At 45.1% G+C, this 16939-nt stretch overlaps 2 protein-coding genes across 4 annotated transcripts in view; one reads left to right on the plus strand and one right to left on the minus strand.

Annotated features, from left to right (window-relative positions):
• Positions 1–14070, plus strand: part of LOC144178594 (serine/threonine-protein kinase 11-interacting protein) — a 28401-nt gene extending 14331 nt beyond the window's left edge. For both annotated transcript variants that reach the window (XM_077706556.1, XM_077706555.1), the window contains 9 exons: positions 1829–1887; positions 5306–5516; positions 5636–5700; positions 9541–9818; positions 10299–10399; positions 10481–10668; positions 11168–11341; positions 11967–12133; positions 13488–14070. In XM_077706556.1, the coding sequence (XP_077562682.1) occupies positions 1829–1887; positions 5306–5516; positions 5636–5700; positions 9541–9818; positions 10299–10399; positions 10481–10668; positions 11168–11341; positions 11967–12133; positions 13488–13670 (1426 nt within the window). In that variant the 3' untranslated portion in view covers positions 13671–14070. The remainder of the gene's footprint in view (positions 1–1828; positions 1888–5305; positions 5517–5635; positions 5701–9540; positions 9819–10298; positions 10400–10480; positions 10669–11167; positions 11342–11966; positions 12134–13487) is intronic.
• On the minus strand, positions 14011–16931 carry LOC144178599 (uncharacterized). Of its 2 annotated transcripts, none has more exons than XR_013324026.1 (2): positions 16054–16585; positions 14011–14519 (listed from the first exon to the last, which is right to left on the minus strand). XR_013324026.1 is itself a non-coding variant. In XM_077706563.1 (2 exons), the coding sequence occupies exons 1-2, from the start codon at positions 16689–16691 to the stop codon at positions 14422–14424; spliced, it is 198 nt and encodes a 65-aa protein (XP_077562689.1). In that variant the 5' UTR covers positions 16692–16931; the 3' UTR covers positions 14011–14421. The 2 variants fall into 2 exon arrangements, 1 of the variants encoding a protein (XP_077562689.1); XM_077706563.1 differs by lacking the exon at positions 16054–16585 and adding an exon at positions 16592–16931.
• Positions 16932–16939: the final 8 nt, after the last annotated feature.

A 16939-nucleotide genomic window follows, 5' to 3' on the forward strand; every position in this document is an offset into this window, starting at 1 on the left:
AGCATTCCAACAAACAACGATGCTATCTTCGTAGATGACACAGGAAATAGTGCTGGCATCGAACAAGAGAGCACGTGTGTGCTATGTTGATGAAGATCTGCAACCGGTTGAGGTTTATTTAGTCCTTTGTGCCCTGCTGAATACCAGTGTCTCTGGAAAGTCTCCAACTCCAGAAAGTTTAAGCAACTTTTTGTGAAAGAAAGTTGGAGAAAAACATGAAATCTGTATGCCCAATGCGCCTCTTATGCCGAAAGTCAGCTATATCTGCTGTGTTGTGTGAACAGGATGCCTAATTGCTTCCCTTGATGAAGTGATGAAGGAAGCACCATGCGAGCAGTCTGTGAAGATATCTGGCATTTTGCGCAACATGAAGTCAACAAACACACCCCTCTCTTAAAAATTGCGTTGAAGATGTTCTCTGTGCTCGAGGACTTGAACTGGAGGATGTTCTGGAAGATGTTTGTCAAAAGTCCACAGAATGCTCCAACTCATGGAGACAGCCAAGCGCGAGCTTCACCATCTGCACTCTGAGGAGATGTTCAATATTTGAAGAGTCTGCTAAAGCTGCCGAAGATAGAAAAGGGCATCCTGTCGAACCACTGAGATCCCGACGGCACCCAGCGAGGTACGAAAATGGGCACCAATGGCACCCCAGCTGGAGCAAGGGCCTGCTTTCTATGTATATTTTTTTCAATAATTGATGCAGCTGTAGCAGGCATTGAGTAGAGGTTTAATCTATATCTGGGGGAATATTCAGGAGGACACTGGAACTTGTCCTTTTGAACTGGCCATCAGAAACAGATGTGGGCGTAATCCAACGATACAAGACCATCGTGTCTTGCGTGCTTTGGTTGCACTAAGCACTGCAACCTCAGATCCGTCGACGACGTGGCGGCAGTACTCCTAAACATGCACTCGTCCACCCGCCTGTACTTCAAGGAAATAGAGAATGTTGTCAGGATTATCTTGGTGATGCTGGTCTCTTCCTGTGAAGCGGAGCGATCGTTCAATGCCTTGAGAAGACTTAAAACATGGCTGCATAGTACAATGGGGGAGGAACGCCTCAACTGCGTGGCTTTGGCACATGTTCATCAAGACGTTGTAGACCTCGTAATGTTGTCACAGTTGAAAAACTTTGTCAGTGCATGCAATAACCGCGCTCTCATTTTTGGACCCTCTAAAAATGTTGAAAGCTTGGAAACATCTCTTGAATGATCGTTACTCATATTGCACAGAATACGTATTTCTTATTAATCTTTTTTTAACGCCTGCAATAGCACAGTGCCGTTCAAGAGGTGTGAACCTATGCGTGTCCTTTTATTTTACTTCAAACATGATAGTAATTTTTATGTAATTGAAAATAAAACCTGTATTCATAAAAATGAAATGTTTACCGTAGCAAGATGTGTGTCTCCCCTTGTGATTTTTTTGGATTTACGCCGCTGGTACCCATAATTTCTGTTTGGTGACAGAATGCAGGGCATAGGTACTAGGCAGTTTGTGCCGTTCTCATCACCAAATTGTTGAGACCATTTTTACTAAACTTCGCCCTCTTTGCTGTGTGCAGACAGCTTTAATACACTCCAAGTTGCATAAAAGGCGCTGTTTTTAATCAAATAACATGTTGTACAAGTGAAGTACCTGTTCTGTATTATGAATTCAGTAAGGTGTACTGTTGTGTCCACAAGAATGGTGGTCCACAGGTGGGCTGAACTAGCTTTTTGCTCTTGTCGGTGGTGTGCCTTACGGCAAGTGAACTTTCAGCTTGCAAATTTTTCTGCTGCATTTATTGGAGCATTGTTGTTTTGTTACCCTGCCTGATTTGCAGTGGCTGCACTGAGAGGAAGCCTTCAGTCTCATCATCGAGTAGTAGAGTGGGGGCTCAAGGTTCGTTTGCTTCACACCCTCGTTACTCTTTCCCAAAAATGGCAAAGGAAAAAAGGAAGGGGGGGGGGTTAGTGTATGATTATTGCAAATGTTACTATAATGTTCTGTGCTGGCAGATTAGAGAGAGAGAGAGAATGAACATATTTAACTCAGCGAGCTCATTGGTGCATGATGGCGAGAGCACTGGCCTTGTGGGGGTTGTCTGCTAGTCTGGGATGCCCTGGTCCTTGCTGGCCGCTTGTGCTCTCTCTATCAGCATCGCTGGGTAGAGGGATCTAAGCTGGACAGCCGGTTCACCCACTGCTCATATGCGGAGCAGGGATTGGGTGTGAGCGATGGGGATTGTTGGCATTCCCATACCAGATGGTACAGGGTGCCGGGCTGGGACCAAAAGTTTCAAGTGCTGTAATGGGGAGTGGGGTACATATGGAGAAGGAGCATTTGGCAGTTTTGGCAAGTAATTAAGACAGCATACTCGGGAGAATAAACTAAATTGACCTTTTCATTCTTGTGACTGTATAGCGAGAATATTCACATTTCTGTTTGGAATTACTGTTGATATTTACAGGAATGAAGCTTTTTAATGGTGCATGTGATGTAATAGACCTTTCCGGAAAGTTGCGCGCGCCCCCAAACGGCGGCCGCAAAGCAGCCTGGGAACTGTGAGCGCCGCAGCAGCCGCCGCCGCTGCCGCACGGGCAGCTCTTCATGTAGGTCTGCTTGCCAAACCATGCCGTGCGCGACAGCGCCTGTGGAGGCAGCATTTTTTGACGGTGCAGCTTCGGCGTTTACCATTGTGTAATGCATGCAGAACATCTGCTATCCTAGACAGCTGTTTTATTAACTGGCTTCTTTTTCAAACTTCAGCATTCTTACCACAGCCCGAATTTCTTCAACAAACTGCTGCATTTTGGGGAGTTGCAGTGTGTATCCCATGGATTCATGCTTCACTATGTCTGTATTTGTTTCAAGTACTGTTGCCTAAGAAGTGGCAAGTCTTATCGTGCAATCCTGAGCTCTTTTTCTGTTTTCGGCTGTGTGTAAATATGAAAATAGAAATGTTTATTTCAGTCGAAAAAAAGACGAGGCAGCTGGTATGGTGTCATTGCAATAAAAGACACGTACACTTTTATTCCGTTAGCAAAACGAACCAATGCCGACTAAAAGGTAAAACTTTTCTGAGGGCGCTAATACAAAACACGCATAGTTGACATTTTGCTTACTTATCGATTGAGAAGTGGTTTATATAGGAAGTTGTTCAGGTAGCAACAAATTTTCGATATCTGGTTTGGCTTGTCAGCCATCGCATTTGGTAAATCATACTACATGTAGTATTTCCAAGTTCTTCACTTCTCGAATAACTCGCTCAACGTGTCTCCTCAGGTTGGCGATCTGCCAAGTGCGTGTTTGCTCCGCTACCGTCAGTTGACACCGACCATTTTACATGGGGGGTATTTAACGCCAGGTTCACGGAGCTCATCTTCGATCAAGAATCCTGGGTCAGCTATGGCGAGCTGCCTCCTTTGTTTTCACACAGGAAGCACACCACACCTTAAAAGTGGGAAATATTTCCACAATGAGCGACCGAAAAGAAATAGTCGTAATGCTGAACTCACAACAGCAGAAACCCCATTCCTCCAATACCGCAGGAAATGGGCTGCAGGCAGTCGCTGTCGTTGGAGAAACCTCATCGTTGTCTGCTGGAGCGAAAGCATTGCTTTATCGCTTTGTTACGCCCTTTGTGTTAAAATTTATTACAAAACGGGCGTTGGTTACTCTTGAGCTGACAGGAGTATCTCGACAGTGCTGCATATCACTAGTTCGTTTTGGATTCCTGGAAGCGGTACAAGCGCTTAGTAGGGCGGCGTTTCGTTCACTTCGCGGCAGCTAGGAAACAAAAAAACATAAAAAGCATAATTTACGTTATAATGCTGGGCTTAGCTGTCTTTGCCGGAGGACACCTCTCGGTGAAGACCTGGTGTGGAAAAATGGTCGCATACGGTCCATGTAACATTTGCGTCTGCTCGCGTTGAAATGGGCTCCACATATCCTGTGATGCTCGGACGGCTCCCACAAAGCAAATCGGCCATCACGACCCTTGCGATTTATCCGGCGAACACATTAATCCTATTTAATTTTCTTGTCCTTCGGAAACTTGTGCAATGAAACATGCCGGTCTCGTAGCGTATTGTTGTCCCAACCGAGCACACAGCACGTTTGGCCGCCTCCTGCAGCTTCCTTGGCGCCATATTGTCAGTATAGCGTAAACTACAATCGCCAAGGCAGGTCGTAACGAGTGTAGCTTTATACACGCGGAAATGCATCACGAATAACGTGTGCACACGATATGGGCTTCTTCGTTTTTTTCCCTTGGCACCCCGGGCTGCCGGAAGCAAGAGCTGGTTATTTGTATTTTTCTCGGGGAGCTCCAGTGTCACATTTGTTTTCTATTTCCTCGCGTTGAGGAATTTCTCTTCTTCCGTGGGCCGCCAGAAGCGCGAAGACGCTTTTCAACTGTCAGCAGCTGGTTCCATACTGCAAGCTAGCAGACGACAAAAGGTTCTCATGCGGTGCAGGCAGTTTCAGAAGGATGCGGAGTTTATTTCTTATTTTAGGTTCTATGGTTTAAAGATGCTTTCTTTGATGCGGAACATAACTTTGAAAGCACAGCATTGCACTCTACTTAAACTTTGCCCTTTGACGGGCTCGCTCCGCGGACGCAGCGCGCGGCGCGACCACCCCGTCGCCGCTCGCACCGCGCGCGCACGCAGTTCCCATGGCGCCTTGCGCGGGCCCGCCAGGGGAAGGAGCGGTGCTGCAGTTTCTGGAAAGGTCTATTGGGATTCTTGGGACCATGTAGATATATTACGGGGGTTACAATTTTGTGACATGCTAAACTCAAGAGTGTCAGAGGAATGGCTTATTTTTAGAAACTAACGTAATAGCATTAAAAAGAAAAAAGCTGCTCTGTGTTGTTTACTAATAAGTTGTTACATGTTGTTCCCAATTTTTTTTGTTTGCTGCCATTTTTGGGGGCTTTTTAGTGAACAAATGGGCCTAGGCCTCTGTCCCATTCATTTTTCCCTAGACTTTTGATATTAGTGAATAAAATTTGTTGCTGCTAATTCTATTAGCATACCAGCCCCAAATTTCTTTTATGCCCCACACAGGTGAAGTCCTGCTTGCTTTTTTTAAAGGTAACAGTGATCACTTGGTTTAATAGTGATCGCATCTTGCACCATCTGTATGCCACCTTTAGACAACCCAGTGTTTGTTTTGTTCGCATATTTCTGCGGTGATTCCTGTCTGACAAGACACCCTGGGCTGCTATGGCTGCTGCAGACCGATTAATCAAAGAAGCATGCTGTCTGATGTCTTACTGAACATTCAGCTGAAATCACTGTTGTTCATGTCACAGCGGTGGGTGCAGACAACGTCTCCGAAGAGAGCATCGAGACCGTGATACCCGACCAGCACATCAGCCTCCATCGGCCCGGATTCCGCAAGAGCGCGAGTGACATCACCATCCTGAGCAACCCCAGCCAGAGCAGCATCATGGTCATCTCCACTACGTCAACAAACAACGAGGGCTTGGAGAACACTCGGGCCACCGAGAAGACCTTGTCTCCGTAAGCACACTCTGTTCTTAGCTGGTGCTGAGAACTTGGCTGAAGTAGCTTGCCGGTAGTGCTACGTAGTAATGTATGTTTTACTCAAACCCTTCCTTGTCGTTGCTTTCTTCTCTCAGGCCGCCAAGTGTCGTGCTGCCGACACTGAAGGAAATTCTTGACGAACCTGTCCTGAGCATCAATAGTACGTATCTGTGATGCTCTTTTGTTGACTTCAAACACAGCCTTGCTTTTCTTCTGAAGCAGCTGAAGATAAACTGGACTGTTTTGTGGTTGTTTTTGATCAACTGCATTCTATAAATCATTAATGTTGCTCTCTTGAATGAGTGCTGAACACCAGTAAACAGACACCAGTAAACAGAGGTGTGGTACCCAGTTCTGGTTTATTGCATTTTCGCATGTGCAGTGAGAACTTTTCCTGCCAAAAGCTGTACCATATTTTCCGGTGTATAAGTCGCATTTTTTTTTTCTGAAATTTTTTGTTGGTACGTCTTATCCACCGGTGCGACTTATGTATGGAGTAAATTTGGTACGTGGCGGCCGTGCGTGGTCAGCACTTGAAAAGATGCCTGCGTGCTGCGTGATGTTAGCGCACGTTAAGAGAGACAGCTCTATGGTCTAAATGAATTAATTATTTGTTAGCGAGTCGGAGGAAGAAGGCTTCAATGGTTTTGCCTAAACGCCATCTGTAAACACATGCCATCTCTGTGTATCGTTAAACCATTTTTGAGAAGTTAGTTCTGTCTAGACTTTGGACAGTAGATGCATGCGTCTAGCACTGCTTACCGGGGGATGCATTCAGAGGTGGCAGCCGCTGCAACCATGTACTTTCGCCGCACTTTCTAATAAACTGGTCCTCTGTGAGTTTACCTGATTAACAAGTGCGTTTCGTACACCGGTGTGTCGTATACACCGGTTCGACTTATATGCATTTTTTTTTTAAAGTGCCGTTTTAAGGGGGGGGGGTGCGACTTATAAACCGGAAAATACGCTACTTGGTTATCAGCTTGCGATGTACCTTGGCTGTTCTCAAAGTTTTTAGCCTCATAGGCTTCACCCACCCACCACATCCTTAAAATTGCTTTTTGCCTAAGTCTGCTTATTAATATTTCATTGAGTGGTATACAGGCTGGCACTTCAAACTTGCAGGGAGCACTAGTGGCATGCAAACATGTTCTAGCACCATGGGATTTTTGTTGTGTGCGCAGATGTCATGGTCCGTGCTTCACGTGCTAGCGCACGTGCTTAACACTTTAGTGACCGCAGAAAAATCCGTTGTTTTTGTGTTGTCCAAGAAATATTTCTTTCCTGCCACAGAAAATGACTGATGCTGAAGTACAAGGTATGAAATGATAGAGAAAGGATAGGGCTTTCCGAAAGTATTAATTTCAAACAATAGATTTATTAAGAATATTATTAAAAATTATCAAAACAAAAAGTAACAAAAAAATGAAAATATCAGTGCTACTCTGCACAGGGTAAACACAACAAGAAATTGAAATATACACTTTGAATACAAGGTCATTATAGAATAATACTGCAAATACGAGCTCTGTAAGTACAAAAGTTATTTAGTACATACTTAAGTTATTTACATACATACAGAAATCTAATCACTAGTGCCTATCATGCCACCGCGCGAAGTTTCTCGGCGCGGTGAAACAAAAATTGGCTCCACTGTGCAGTCGGCGCCAAGTAGTCCCGCCCAAACGAAGTCGACACCCTGCAGATAAGAGCTGTGACCTTTAGAAAAGGCCGGATATGTTTACATCAACTTGCGGCAGAGATAGAATGACCCAAGGTAAAAGTGGAACTTGCTGGTGGATACCCCCTGACGTCCTGACATGTCTGTGCTGCTACCATCATCCAGAGATTACAGCTCATATTCATCAAAATCTGTCAAAATTTGTTGTTTCCATGGAGCATCGGCACCACAACCAAAAGCAAGTGCGCCTGACTGCGAAAGACCTTTAAAAATCCCTTCCGCTGCAGAGAGAAGACACTGTAAACAAAACTGGTGAAATACTTCCTTTACCCTTTGGATGGTGTTAGCTGTCTAGCCGCGCTCGGAAAGCATCAGAAATTTTAATTTGTATTCATCGATAACATACCATCGATGGGAATAGGCGTGGCCACAAAAGTGCTAACACTTTTCTGCCCATTGGAAAGACGGTGATTTCGGGCACTTTAGCAAACTATTTTTTCGTGGTTGCAAAAAATATGCAACATATAAGTTTGGTATCAAATTGTAGAAGAGTAAATTTTCTTTACGGTGGTAATTGTTTCGAACATGAATTTTTATATATAAAATATAAACTACAGAAAAATATAGTGCTTGTCCTGCCTCTTGTTTATCCTTTTGGTTATTTTGTGTTTAAACATATATAAGAATCATGAACCATCTAGCCCCCTCCAACAAGTTTTGTTAAAGGAGTACTGACACGAAATTTCAAAGCTGAGATAACTATGTAAAACGCTTCCTTTTTATCAGGAGATATCTCCCAGCAAGTTTCAACAGCAACCGTTCAGCGAAACATATTTAAAATCCATTTTAATCTTCGCCCGCACGAGAAAGCCCAGAGCGGGCCGACGTGACATCATCTGCTACGTGCCCCAAACTGCCGACGTCGGGGCTCCCGTGACGAAGCCGACGCTCTGGATGTGGTTGGCGCGCGCTGCTCGGGCGTGTGTACACGTCATGGTTTTGGGACTGACGTCATGCTGCCCGGGCCTGTGGGGACGGCGAAGACCTCGGCCGGTCTGGGCGCGCGCGTGCGCTCGCTCGCGCGCGCTTCCAGAGAGGCAGCGATACGGCAAGAATGGTGGCGCCATGTGATACATGCTGCCATGGCGGCCGCTCGGCGTTTTTTTGTCGAAACCGAAACTGGCGCGAATAAACGACGCCGTAAATGAATGTTTACGCTGCGCTCGACCGTCTAATCTGTCATTCTATGATTAGTGGGCTGGTAGGAACGCATAGCAGCGAAAAAAACGTAACATAAAAATTTCGTGTCAGTACTCCTTTAAATTATCTGTACAGAAAAGGTTTGGGACAAACACAAAAAAATAAAAATGTCAGTGTTGCCCCACACAGACAGGAAAACACAAAAAGCTTAAGATATACATTTTGTACTTATTCTGTCAGTGCAAAAGTCTTGTAAATATCAAATGCCTAATTGCAAAATTTTTTGACTAGCAAAAAAAGTTGGCACTAGTTGGTTTTGTTGCTGTGTGCAAAGTAGTTCCTCGAAACATAGGTTGGCCACACATGCATTGCAGAAAACATCAGTGGTTTTCTGCTCCTTGCTGTTTTGTTCGTACCACAATTTACAGTCTTGATAATTTTGCATTTTCTGGGGCTTGTGTTGAACAGGGGTATCAGGTTCTGGGCGGGTGTGGTGCACTGTTGCTTTCGGGGCTGAAATGCGATGACAAGAAGTCCACGGAGTCAGTGCTGCTGATGTCATCCAAAATGTCTCTTGGGGAATCGTCCACATCGCTAGAAATGCGGTGTTGCCGTGGAGCTGTCGCACGTGATGTCGACATGATCTCCGTATCATCCACACGTCCATCATATGACACTGGCGGCGCTTTAAAAAATTGTCGCACACGGAAAAACAAATGAATGAGGATTTAAGTTTGTCTACCACTCAGTATATGGCGCCAGCTCTCAGAGTGCACTCGGAAAGCGCCAAATTTGAACGAGAAAACCTCAAAATTTGAACTTGAAAGCGCCAATAGCATACTATCGATTTGAATAGGCGTGGGCAGGAAGGTGAACAAGTAGAGAGAGTATGGTAACAGACGGAATGGGCGAAAAGGGAAAAATCTCATGTTTGAGATTTAGGTGCATTTTGCAAAGTTCATCTGTGGCCCCCTTCTGTGGCCCCCTAATGTGACTCCGTTCGTGCCTTACATTGGCAAGAGTGCATTAAAGCTCCATTTTGAACGGTCCCGACTCACCCTTTACTGCTTTGTTTTGCATGTTTCAGCCTGAGCTTGTCCATGGCCCTTCTCTTTCTAGGGGCAGACAGCCTCAGCGTTTGCCAGAGGAGCAGCAGGAGTGTTTCGGAGACCGTGCTGTCGGAGGGCAGCTTCAAGAGTGCACAGAGCCAGCCCAACTTGAGTGTGTGGCTGCAGGAAGACCCCGCAGAGTGTGCAGCCCCTTCTTCCCTGTGGGACCTGTTTGATGCCAGGGAAGAGATGGAGCCCAGCAGCTTCACTTGCCCCGACCACAGCCTGCTGCTGTACTTGGACGTCAAGATCTTTGGGAGAGACGAGGCGTTCGTCTGCTGTGTGGAGGTTCGTACACGCTCCCCATGTTTCTCGTTGCATAGGTAGTCGGGGGTACAGAGGTGTGCTCAAATGAAAGGGACAGCAACTGGGCTTCCAGTTGGGTTTTCCGGGGCAAAAAGGTGCCGTATGCCCTGTGACAGCACTAAAAAGAACTAGCAAGTGCAAGGCAAAAAAAAAAAAGGGGGAATGTTGTGCTGTAATTGTTTTCCTTTATTTTAAAGCTGTCGAGCTGCAATTGTTTTCCTTTTATTTTAAAGCTATCGAGTTAATGCGGACTGATGCGTACAGTTACCGGGCTGTAGCATTTCTATTGCAATATTGACACTGTACTGAAGGTAGCTGCGAGGAATTTAATTTTCCTTGATGGTACTACTATGCTTATACGGGCAGGACAGTTGCACCCAAGTGTAATGATGCAGCCTTTGCAAGGTCCCAGCCTGCACCTGACACACTTTCTCGTGTCCTCGTTTCATCTCCTTCCCGAAGGTTGACGTAGTGGCGTGGTCGTCATTACAAGAGGTGCCAGCACTTCTGGTCGTATCAACAACCAAGGCCTACTTCTTCAAAGTCAAGGAAGGTGCAGAAAAGTAAGTCTCCGTTTAGGCTGCCATATTTGACATTCTTTTTTCCGCTGTTCAGCATAATAATTTGGCGTGGCTGTTCCCTAGGGAGGACCCAGAGTCCTGGCTTGCACTGTGGGATTCCCGATCGCTCGAGAGCCTCAAGGCCATTGCAACGCTTCTCGGGAATCAGGGCTTCTGTCTCAGCTGGCAGCCAGAAAGGGGGACAACGCCGTGGCACGTGTGCCTGCTTCGCGATGCCGACCGGTGCAACTGTTTTCTCCAGTGCCTGACAGGTACTGTGTAGTAGTATCTTTATGATAGATTGGCTACTTCTCTTTCTCAGTTTTAAATGCAACCCGGTTAGTTAACATAGGCAGTGTTGCATTTCTTTCACCTTGTGCCTGAAACAAACAAGTCTCTTGGACTAATTTCAGCAGCAGACTCTCTCTTACATACCTTGCTGGAACAGGAAGGGTCTCTACCTGTATCAACCCATTAAATGAAAATCGGAAAATAATTTTGTGTTCCTTAAACTTCGCATGTAGAAGATTTGGTTAACATAAATAGTATGGCTTTGACACTTTTTCTAAATAAAATGTTTGTGGCTCTCTACAAATGAGTTGCATAATATGTACCAAGTTCAGCGACATGTCTTGTGTGCACTTTTTCCTTTGTAAAGAGGATGTTGTTCGGAGTCCCCAAGATATTGTGGTAGTTTTAAGAACAGACACACACATAGGGAGAGTAGGTGAGGGGAAATGACACCCTGGTTGTACGCTCTCTCTCTTGCAGGGGCATTACAACAAAGGGTGAGCCAGCCACCTCTGGTGAGCATGGATGTGAGTGAAAGCTTAGACCAGGTGACCAGTGAAGTCGTCGAGTTTTACACGAAGGAGAATCCGGATGACCACCAGGATGATCAGGAGATCGCACTCTTTGTCATGGGATTTTGGAGTGAAGCATCAGGTAAGCAACTGCTCGTTTTGTGTTCCCCTTATGCCATAGATAATACAGTGCCAAAAAATGCCTGCACAGCTCTGACCCAGTAATGAAGAGACATCTCAGATTTTCCTGTAAGTTTTCAGTGTATCTAATCGTAAAAATGAGCTGCCACCTTTTGTTTGCCAACTGATACCTCCTGAATGTTTCATCAGATCACCCTTAAATTTCTCCAGGCCATTGGGAACAGGGAGATTGTTGGAAACCCTTGGTGACGTGCCCAATGGTATAAATTTGAGTGAAAAAGGGTTGGCTTTCTTTCTTCCTGAAACCTCGGGGTCAACACAGCCCAGCCAGTGAATTGGAATTCAATGTCTGGTTACGGGCTATTTTAGTTCCATTGTAACTGCTGTATTTAATTCCAACATTGGCTTTCTGGGCATCATTACCTTGGCAGACCAGTGGGTGTTGCAACTAGCAAACTAACCTCCTGAAAACTATTGTGGGCAAATTTACTGCTTGATTTAAACTTAGAAACCTGAATACATGCACGTCCAACACGCGGTTAAATCATTGCTTCCCAAACAATACACAATGCTGCATTGTAATAGACGAATGGGTTGTCAAAAAGCTGCAACGACTGTATTTCCAGGTGTGGTGTCGTCAGTGCCCTTGGAGTCTGTGTGTATCGTGGTTACAAGTGGCAGCATTTTCGTAAGCAAGATTCACTACTTGAAGACCCCTAAAGGCTCGACTAAGGTTGGAGCCGCACAATATGAGCCCGTGGCGTGCCAAAGGATCAGCAACATTACAGCTGTGGTAAGTGGATTTCAAACATTGTTTCATTGCTACTCAGTATTCGCCACTAGAAGAACTGTTTGCGTAAGCAGCAGCACAGTTTTTGTTTCTTTTCAGTGACAGTGTTCCACTCAATCCTTTTTGCTTTTCTCAATTCCTGCATTTGCACAATCTGTGTATCTTTATCGTTAAAATGATGACATTTACAAGAAATGGGTTTCTTTTTGTGAAATAAAGCGGACCTGGTGTGGACTAAAATTTAGAGAATGAGAACTTGTGAGAAACGAGAGGGAGGGGAGTAAGTATAAAAAAATAGACAAGTGCCCATGAAGAAGTATCATCTGTATAGGGGAAATATAAAATTGTGACAGCCCAGCTCATTGCAAATTTAAGTGGAGACACTGCTCTTAAAACTGCTCCTTTTAATTTTTAAGTGAACTCTGTGAAAATTGCCAGTCTTGCTGCTTTGTTTTTTTTTTTTTTTTCAGATTTCAAATGTGCCACTATTTTTTCAGTTGGCCAATTAGTTCCCAATGTAATTAGCCATTCTTGGAGGAACAATAGACAAAACAGTGCTAGTCACAGAACTGTAATCTTGCTAGTTTCCAATACTATGAACCTTCATAAGTGCAATAACAGAATCGTGTTTTTTTTTTATGCACCGCTTGTAACTAATTTTACAGCTCATTAAACTTTGGTGGCACCAGTGGCGAGAACCATTTTTAATGCCCATTTCAAACACCAAAGATCAATGAGCTGCACAATCAGTTCCAAGCGGTGCATCAAAAAAACTGATTCTCTTATTGCATTCACCAGGGTTCATAGATTGGAAAATACAAAAATTACAGTTCTGTGACAAGCACTGTTTTGTCTATTGCTCCCTCAAAGATGACTAATTATCTCTAATTATCTTGGGAACTAGTTGACTCAAAAAATAATGGCATATTTGAAATCAGTGGGAAGAAAAGCAGCAAGACTAGGAAGTTTCAGTTTTCTTAGAAATTAAAAGCAATAGTTTTAAGAGCTTAAGGTCTGTCTGACAAACCTAATGGATGCAAATGACAAATGAAATTAAGGAGAAATGGCTGCACTGTGGGCATCCATACTTCTGGGTGATGTACAGAGAAACGCACTTAGCAAAAAATTGAGCTTATCGCAATTAGTAGCAGCGCGTGTGTGGTACAGCCAAGTGCAGCAATGTTTACCTTGGACTGAAAACAGGCCAATATTGGTCCCACTTGATGCTGTCATGTGAAATGTTAAAAAAAAAAAAAAAAACGAGCTCCTCTGCAACTTTGTGCTGGCTGGTTAAAGTATGTCCATGTGCTTCTTAGGATGATGTTAAGTGGTATGCCTTTTGAATGTCCTATTTCAGCACCTCTGCAAGAATTCTCGGAGTGCAAGGCTGACGTTTCTCGACGAGGACAGAGGCACAGAAATGCTGTGGACGGTTGCGACAAAAACAGTGGCATCGCTCTACACTTTCCTCAACACAATCCGGGCCCCTTGGGAAGAGCTGTTCGGTGTGGAAATGCCTCTGGCTCTCATGGCGGAGTGAAGAGGAAACTCGCTGGTTGCGCTTCGAGGCACGGGTTACGTTTACAAATGTTAAACTTTAGCGCCAAACGTTATCCAAAAGAGGGACAACATAAGTTCCTAATTTTAATATTTGAGCAATCTCTAATGTAATCTATATGTGCTGGTTTTAACCTAAATTGCTTAGGGAACCTTATTGAACGTGAAAGCGGCACTAGTAAGAAAATGCACATCTTATATAAGGTTACGCTTTGCTTTAAGTTTTTACATTTCTGTTCTTGTAAAAAATTGTGTCGACCTTTTTATATGCATATAACAAACAGAAGTAGTATAGTCGGCTTTTAAGTGTACATATATCAACATTTGCTGCGACAAGCACATGTTTTTATTTTGTAAATACAATAAATACTCCAGACATTTTTTTTTGTGCCCCAGTCTCGTCTACTTTTTGTGCATGTACACGGTCATTTAAAAGTGCTTTAAAAACATCTCCCCAAGCACGAGTATCTTTTCCCCCCCCCACACAAAAGACAGAAGAGCCCTCATCCAACGGAATGTACATGGAGGAACGAAAGATGGCTTTGGTGGTGCCCGAGTTGCCGCGTTGCTGTGAGCCAGTGGCCACCTCACTGCCCCGATGCAACAGTGGCGTTTAACAAGGTTGTTTGGAAGAACAAATTGCAACAAGTCCCCGGTGATTGCCTGATATGTGAGGCTCTTTGCATCGCACAGGCGGGTGGTCTGGCAGTAGCTCGTCGAGATGCATGCTCCCTTCACTTGGACTTCTTCTTCTGCTGTTTCTGCTTCTTCTTGTCTTCCTTCCGCTTCTCCTTGTCTCGCAAACTCTGGATGAGCTTGTAGGTGAAGAAGCCTGCCAGGGAGAGACGCCACCGACCGCGATGAGCGACTGCACTCGGCGCTTCACTTGTACAGGTTACACCGATCGCTGCCTCAAAACTAGGTCGACTTTTTTAAGAGTGATTGTATCATAAATCAAATTTCGAAAATAAAACTTGCGGGCAGTGAACCACCATTATGCGACAACAGACCATCAGTACACGGGGCATTTGAAAAGAAGTTGATCAAAAGAATTGTTTTTTGGGGGAATCGATGGTGTGGCCTAATTCCTCCCTCCCATTGCTTACTACAGCAGTTAGGCGGGTACCTCCCCGACTCCCAAGTTTCAATGTCAGCGATCATACCTGTACAAACAAGCACTGCAGCTCAAACATGATTACAGAGATTGACAAAATGGCATGCATCACAGTGTATGATGAAATAAACATCACAGAATCTTTTTTCTTTTTTTTTTCGTGATGCTTCAGCAGCTTTTTTTTGCAGCTTCAGCAGGGTGGCTAATTGGGTGAGTTGAACTTTCACGGTGGGGTGTACAAACGTTAGCGCACAATATTTTTGCGCTGTGCTCCCCACCTTGTTGCAGTGTCTGCAACTGTGTGAAACTTCTGATACAAAGCACAGTTTGAAGAATGGTACAGATGTGCGAAATTATCGGAAACTTGCACTTGCTGTAAAGTTTTTTGGGGCGAAGTTGGAGGTGTAATTAATTTTCCTGAAGATGTGCCAGCTAGTATAGCATAAACAAGACAGTCCAAGTAGAAATCCAGTATGGAAAGTAGGAAGCTTACAGGTTTGGCTTTCTTTTTTTAATCCATTTATGTTGTAGCTTTCAAACACGAGAAACTCGGTGTGCGGAAGTTTCAGTACACAAAATCATTTCATGCTCACACTGTGTATTCTATGACGGTTCAAATAAATTGTACGTTTTTTAACGCATTTTTTTCTTTAATTTCTGGGCAATTTTTCATGGCCTGAGAAAAAGTAAACTTATTACCTCATCATGGGCCCTTGCATCGCAGTAATGACACCCACCCTAATAGCGTGTACAATTGCATAAATAACAGCTGACCATGCATTCACGGAAAGCAGCTTTCAAAGCCTCAAGAACTTCCAGCCACGCAGAAACATTTCTGAGAAACGTACACGTATCCACAAGTTATGACAATGTGTGCTTGCACAAAAGCATCGCCCATTGTACACATGCTTACCACATTGCCATTATATCATTCAGGATCATTCAGCAAGCTGTGTGTATGTGTTCTGCGACGTCCTCAACTCGGGAAATTACTGTTACAATTCTAACGTATTAACGTACAAGATGCGCAGTGAAAAATACTACGGAAGGGATACGCGATCATCCCGTTGCTATTTTTCGTAAAAAAAAAAATCCCGGAAAAGTTGCAGAAAAATCGTAGCAGCTGTCTGCTATAACGTACACTTGCCCCATTTTCAGTGAATAAACTGTCGCCTGCCGTTACGACTGCGAAATTAGTGAATGCAACGTTCTAGCAAACTTGGGTGCAAGAAAAAAAAAAAAAAAAACTCACCGATTGTTGCAACCGGTACAAATATCAAGATCGCGTACAGGACCATGCTGCCTGCTACGTCCGCCGCTCGAGCTGATCTGCGCGCACGTACCCCGCGCATCTCGCAAGAATCCCCTCGCAAGAGCGCCCTCAAAAGACGGGGTTCCACGCAGAGCCAACGCGACAGGCCACGTGGAACGGCTGGCGATCCTGTTTCTGCCCGCCCTCCGATAAGCGACGAACAAACTAGTCTCCTAGCTGGGTCAGCACCGATCGCGGGCTGTCGCAACAAGCACGCTTGAACAGCGCGCCGTTCCAGCGCCCCCTTCCCCCCTTCTTTTCCCCCTTCAAGGTCATGATGTCCAGGTTTCCGATTCGGTGCTGCCAATACGATCTTGGCGAGGTCAACGGCCGTATGACACTTGCATGCGACGCTTTTCGGAACCCCACACCACACAGGGACATGCCAGCTGTTCCGCATATGGCGTCTACACTTCGCTACTCCAGAACCCAAACTGTCAGTGGAGACAGCTAGCAGAGGCATACTGGTAATACTTACTGATCAGTGTAAGTGTAATTATCGCGGGCAGAATGAAGACCCAATTGTTGAAGCCGTGCTCAATAGGGCCGTCAGGTCCTCCTCCGGTCAGGTCGACCATAACTGTGTTCAGCTAGAGGTGAGTTTAGGCCCGACTGATTGGACGTGAAGCAGGCAGCCTTTCGCTGCGGTTAAGCGCACCGAACAAGCCTAGCGCCAGCGCTCGCCAGCAGGAATAACCGATCTTCCAGCGCTCCACGGCCGTGGGTGGGCGTGAGCGCTGCTGTCTCCACGTTGGCTTTACTGGATGGCTCCGCCAGCGCGGCCGGAAAGCATGCTTGCGTGAGCATCACCGACCATCCAACGCAT

This window comes from Haemaphysalis longicornis, unplaced genomic scaffold (genome assembly GCF_048455015.1).
Source record: "Haemaphysalis longicornis isolate Haplotype H1 unplaced genomic scaffold, Haemaphysalis longicornis Haplotype H1 scaffold_4, whole genome shotgun sequence".
Taxonomy (NCBI): Eukaryota; Metazoa; Arthropoda; class Arachnida; order Ixodida; family Ixodidae; genus Haemaphysalis; species Haemaphysalis longicornis.

Coding starts and splice junctions, on each gene's coding strand:
- LOC144178599 (XM_077706563.1), bottom strand. CDS start 16,691: ATGGTCGACCTGACCGGAGGAGGACCTGACGGCCCTATTGAGCACGGC. Junction 14,520..16,591: donor AATTACACTTACACTGATCA/GTAAGTATTACC, acceptor TCTCCCTGGCAG/GCTTCTTCACCTACAAGCTC.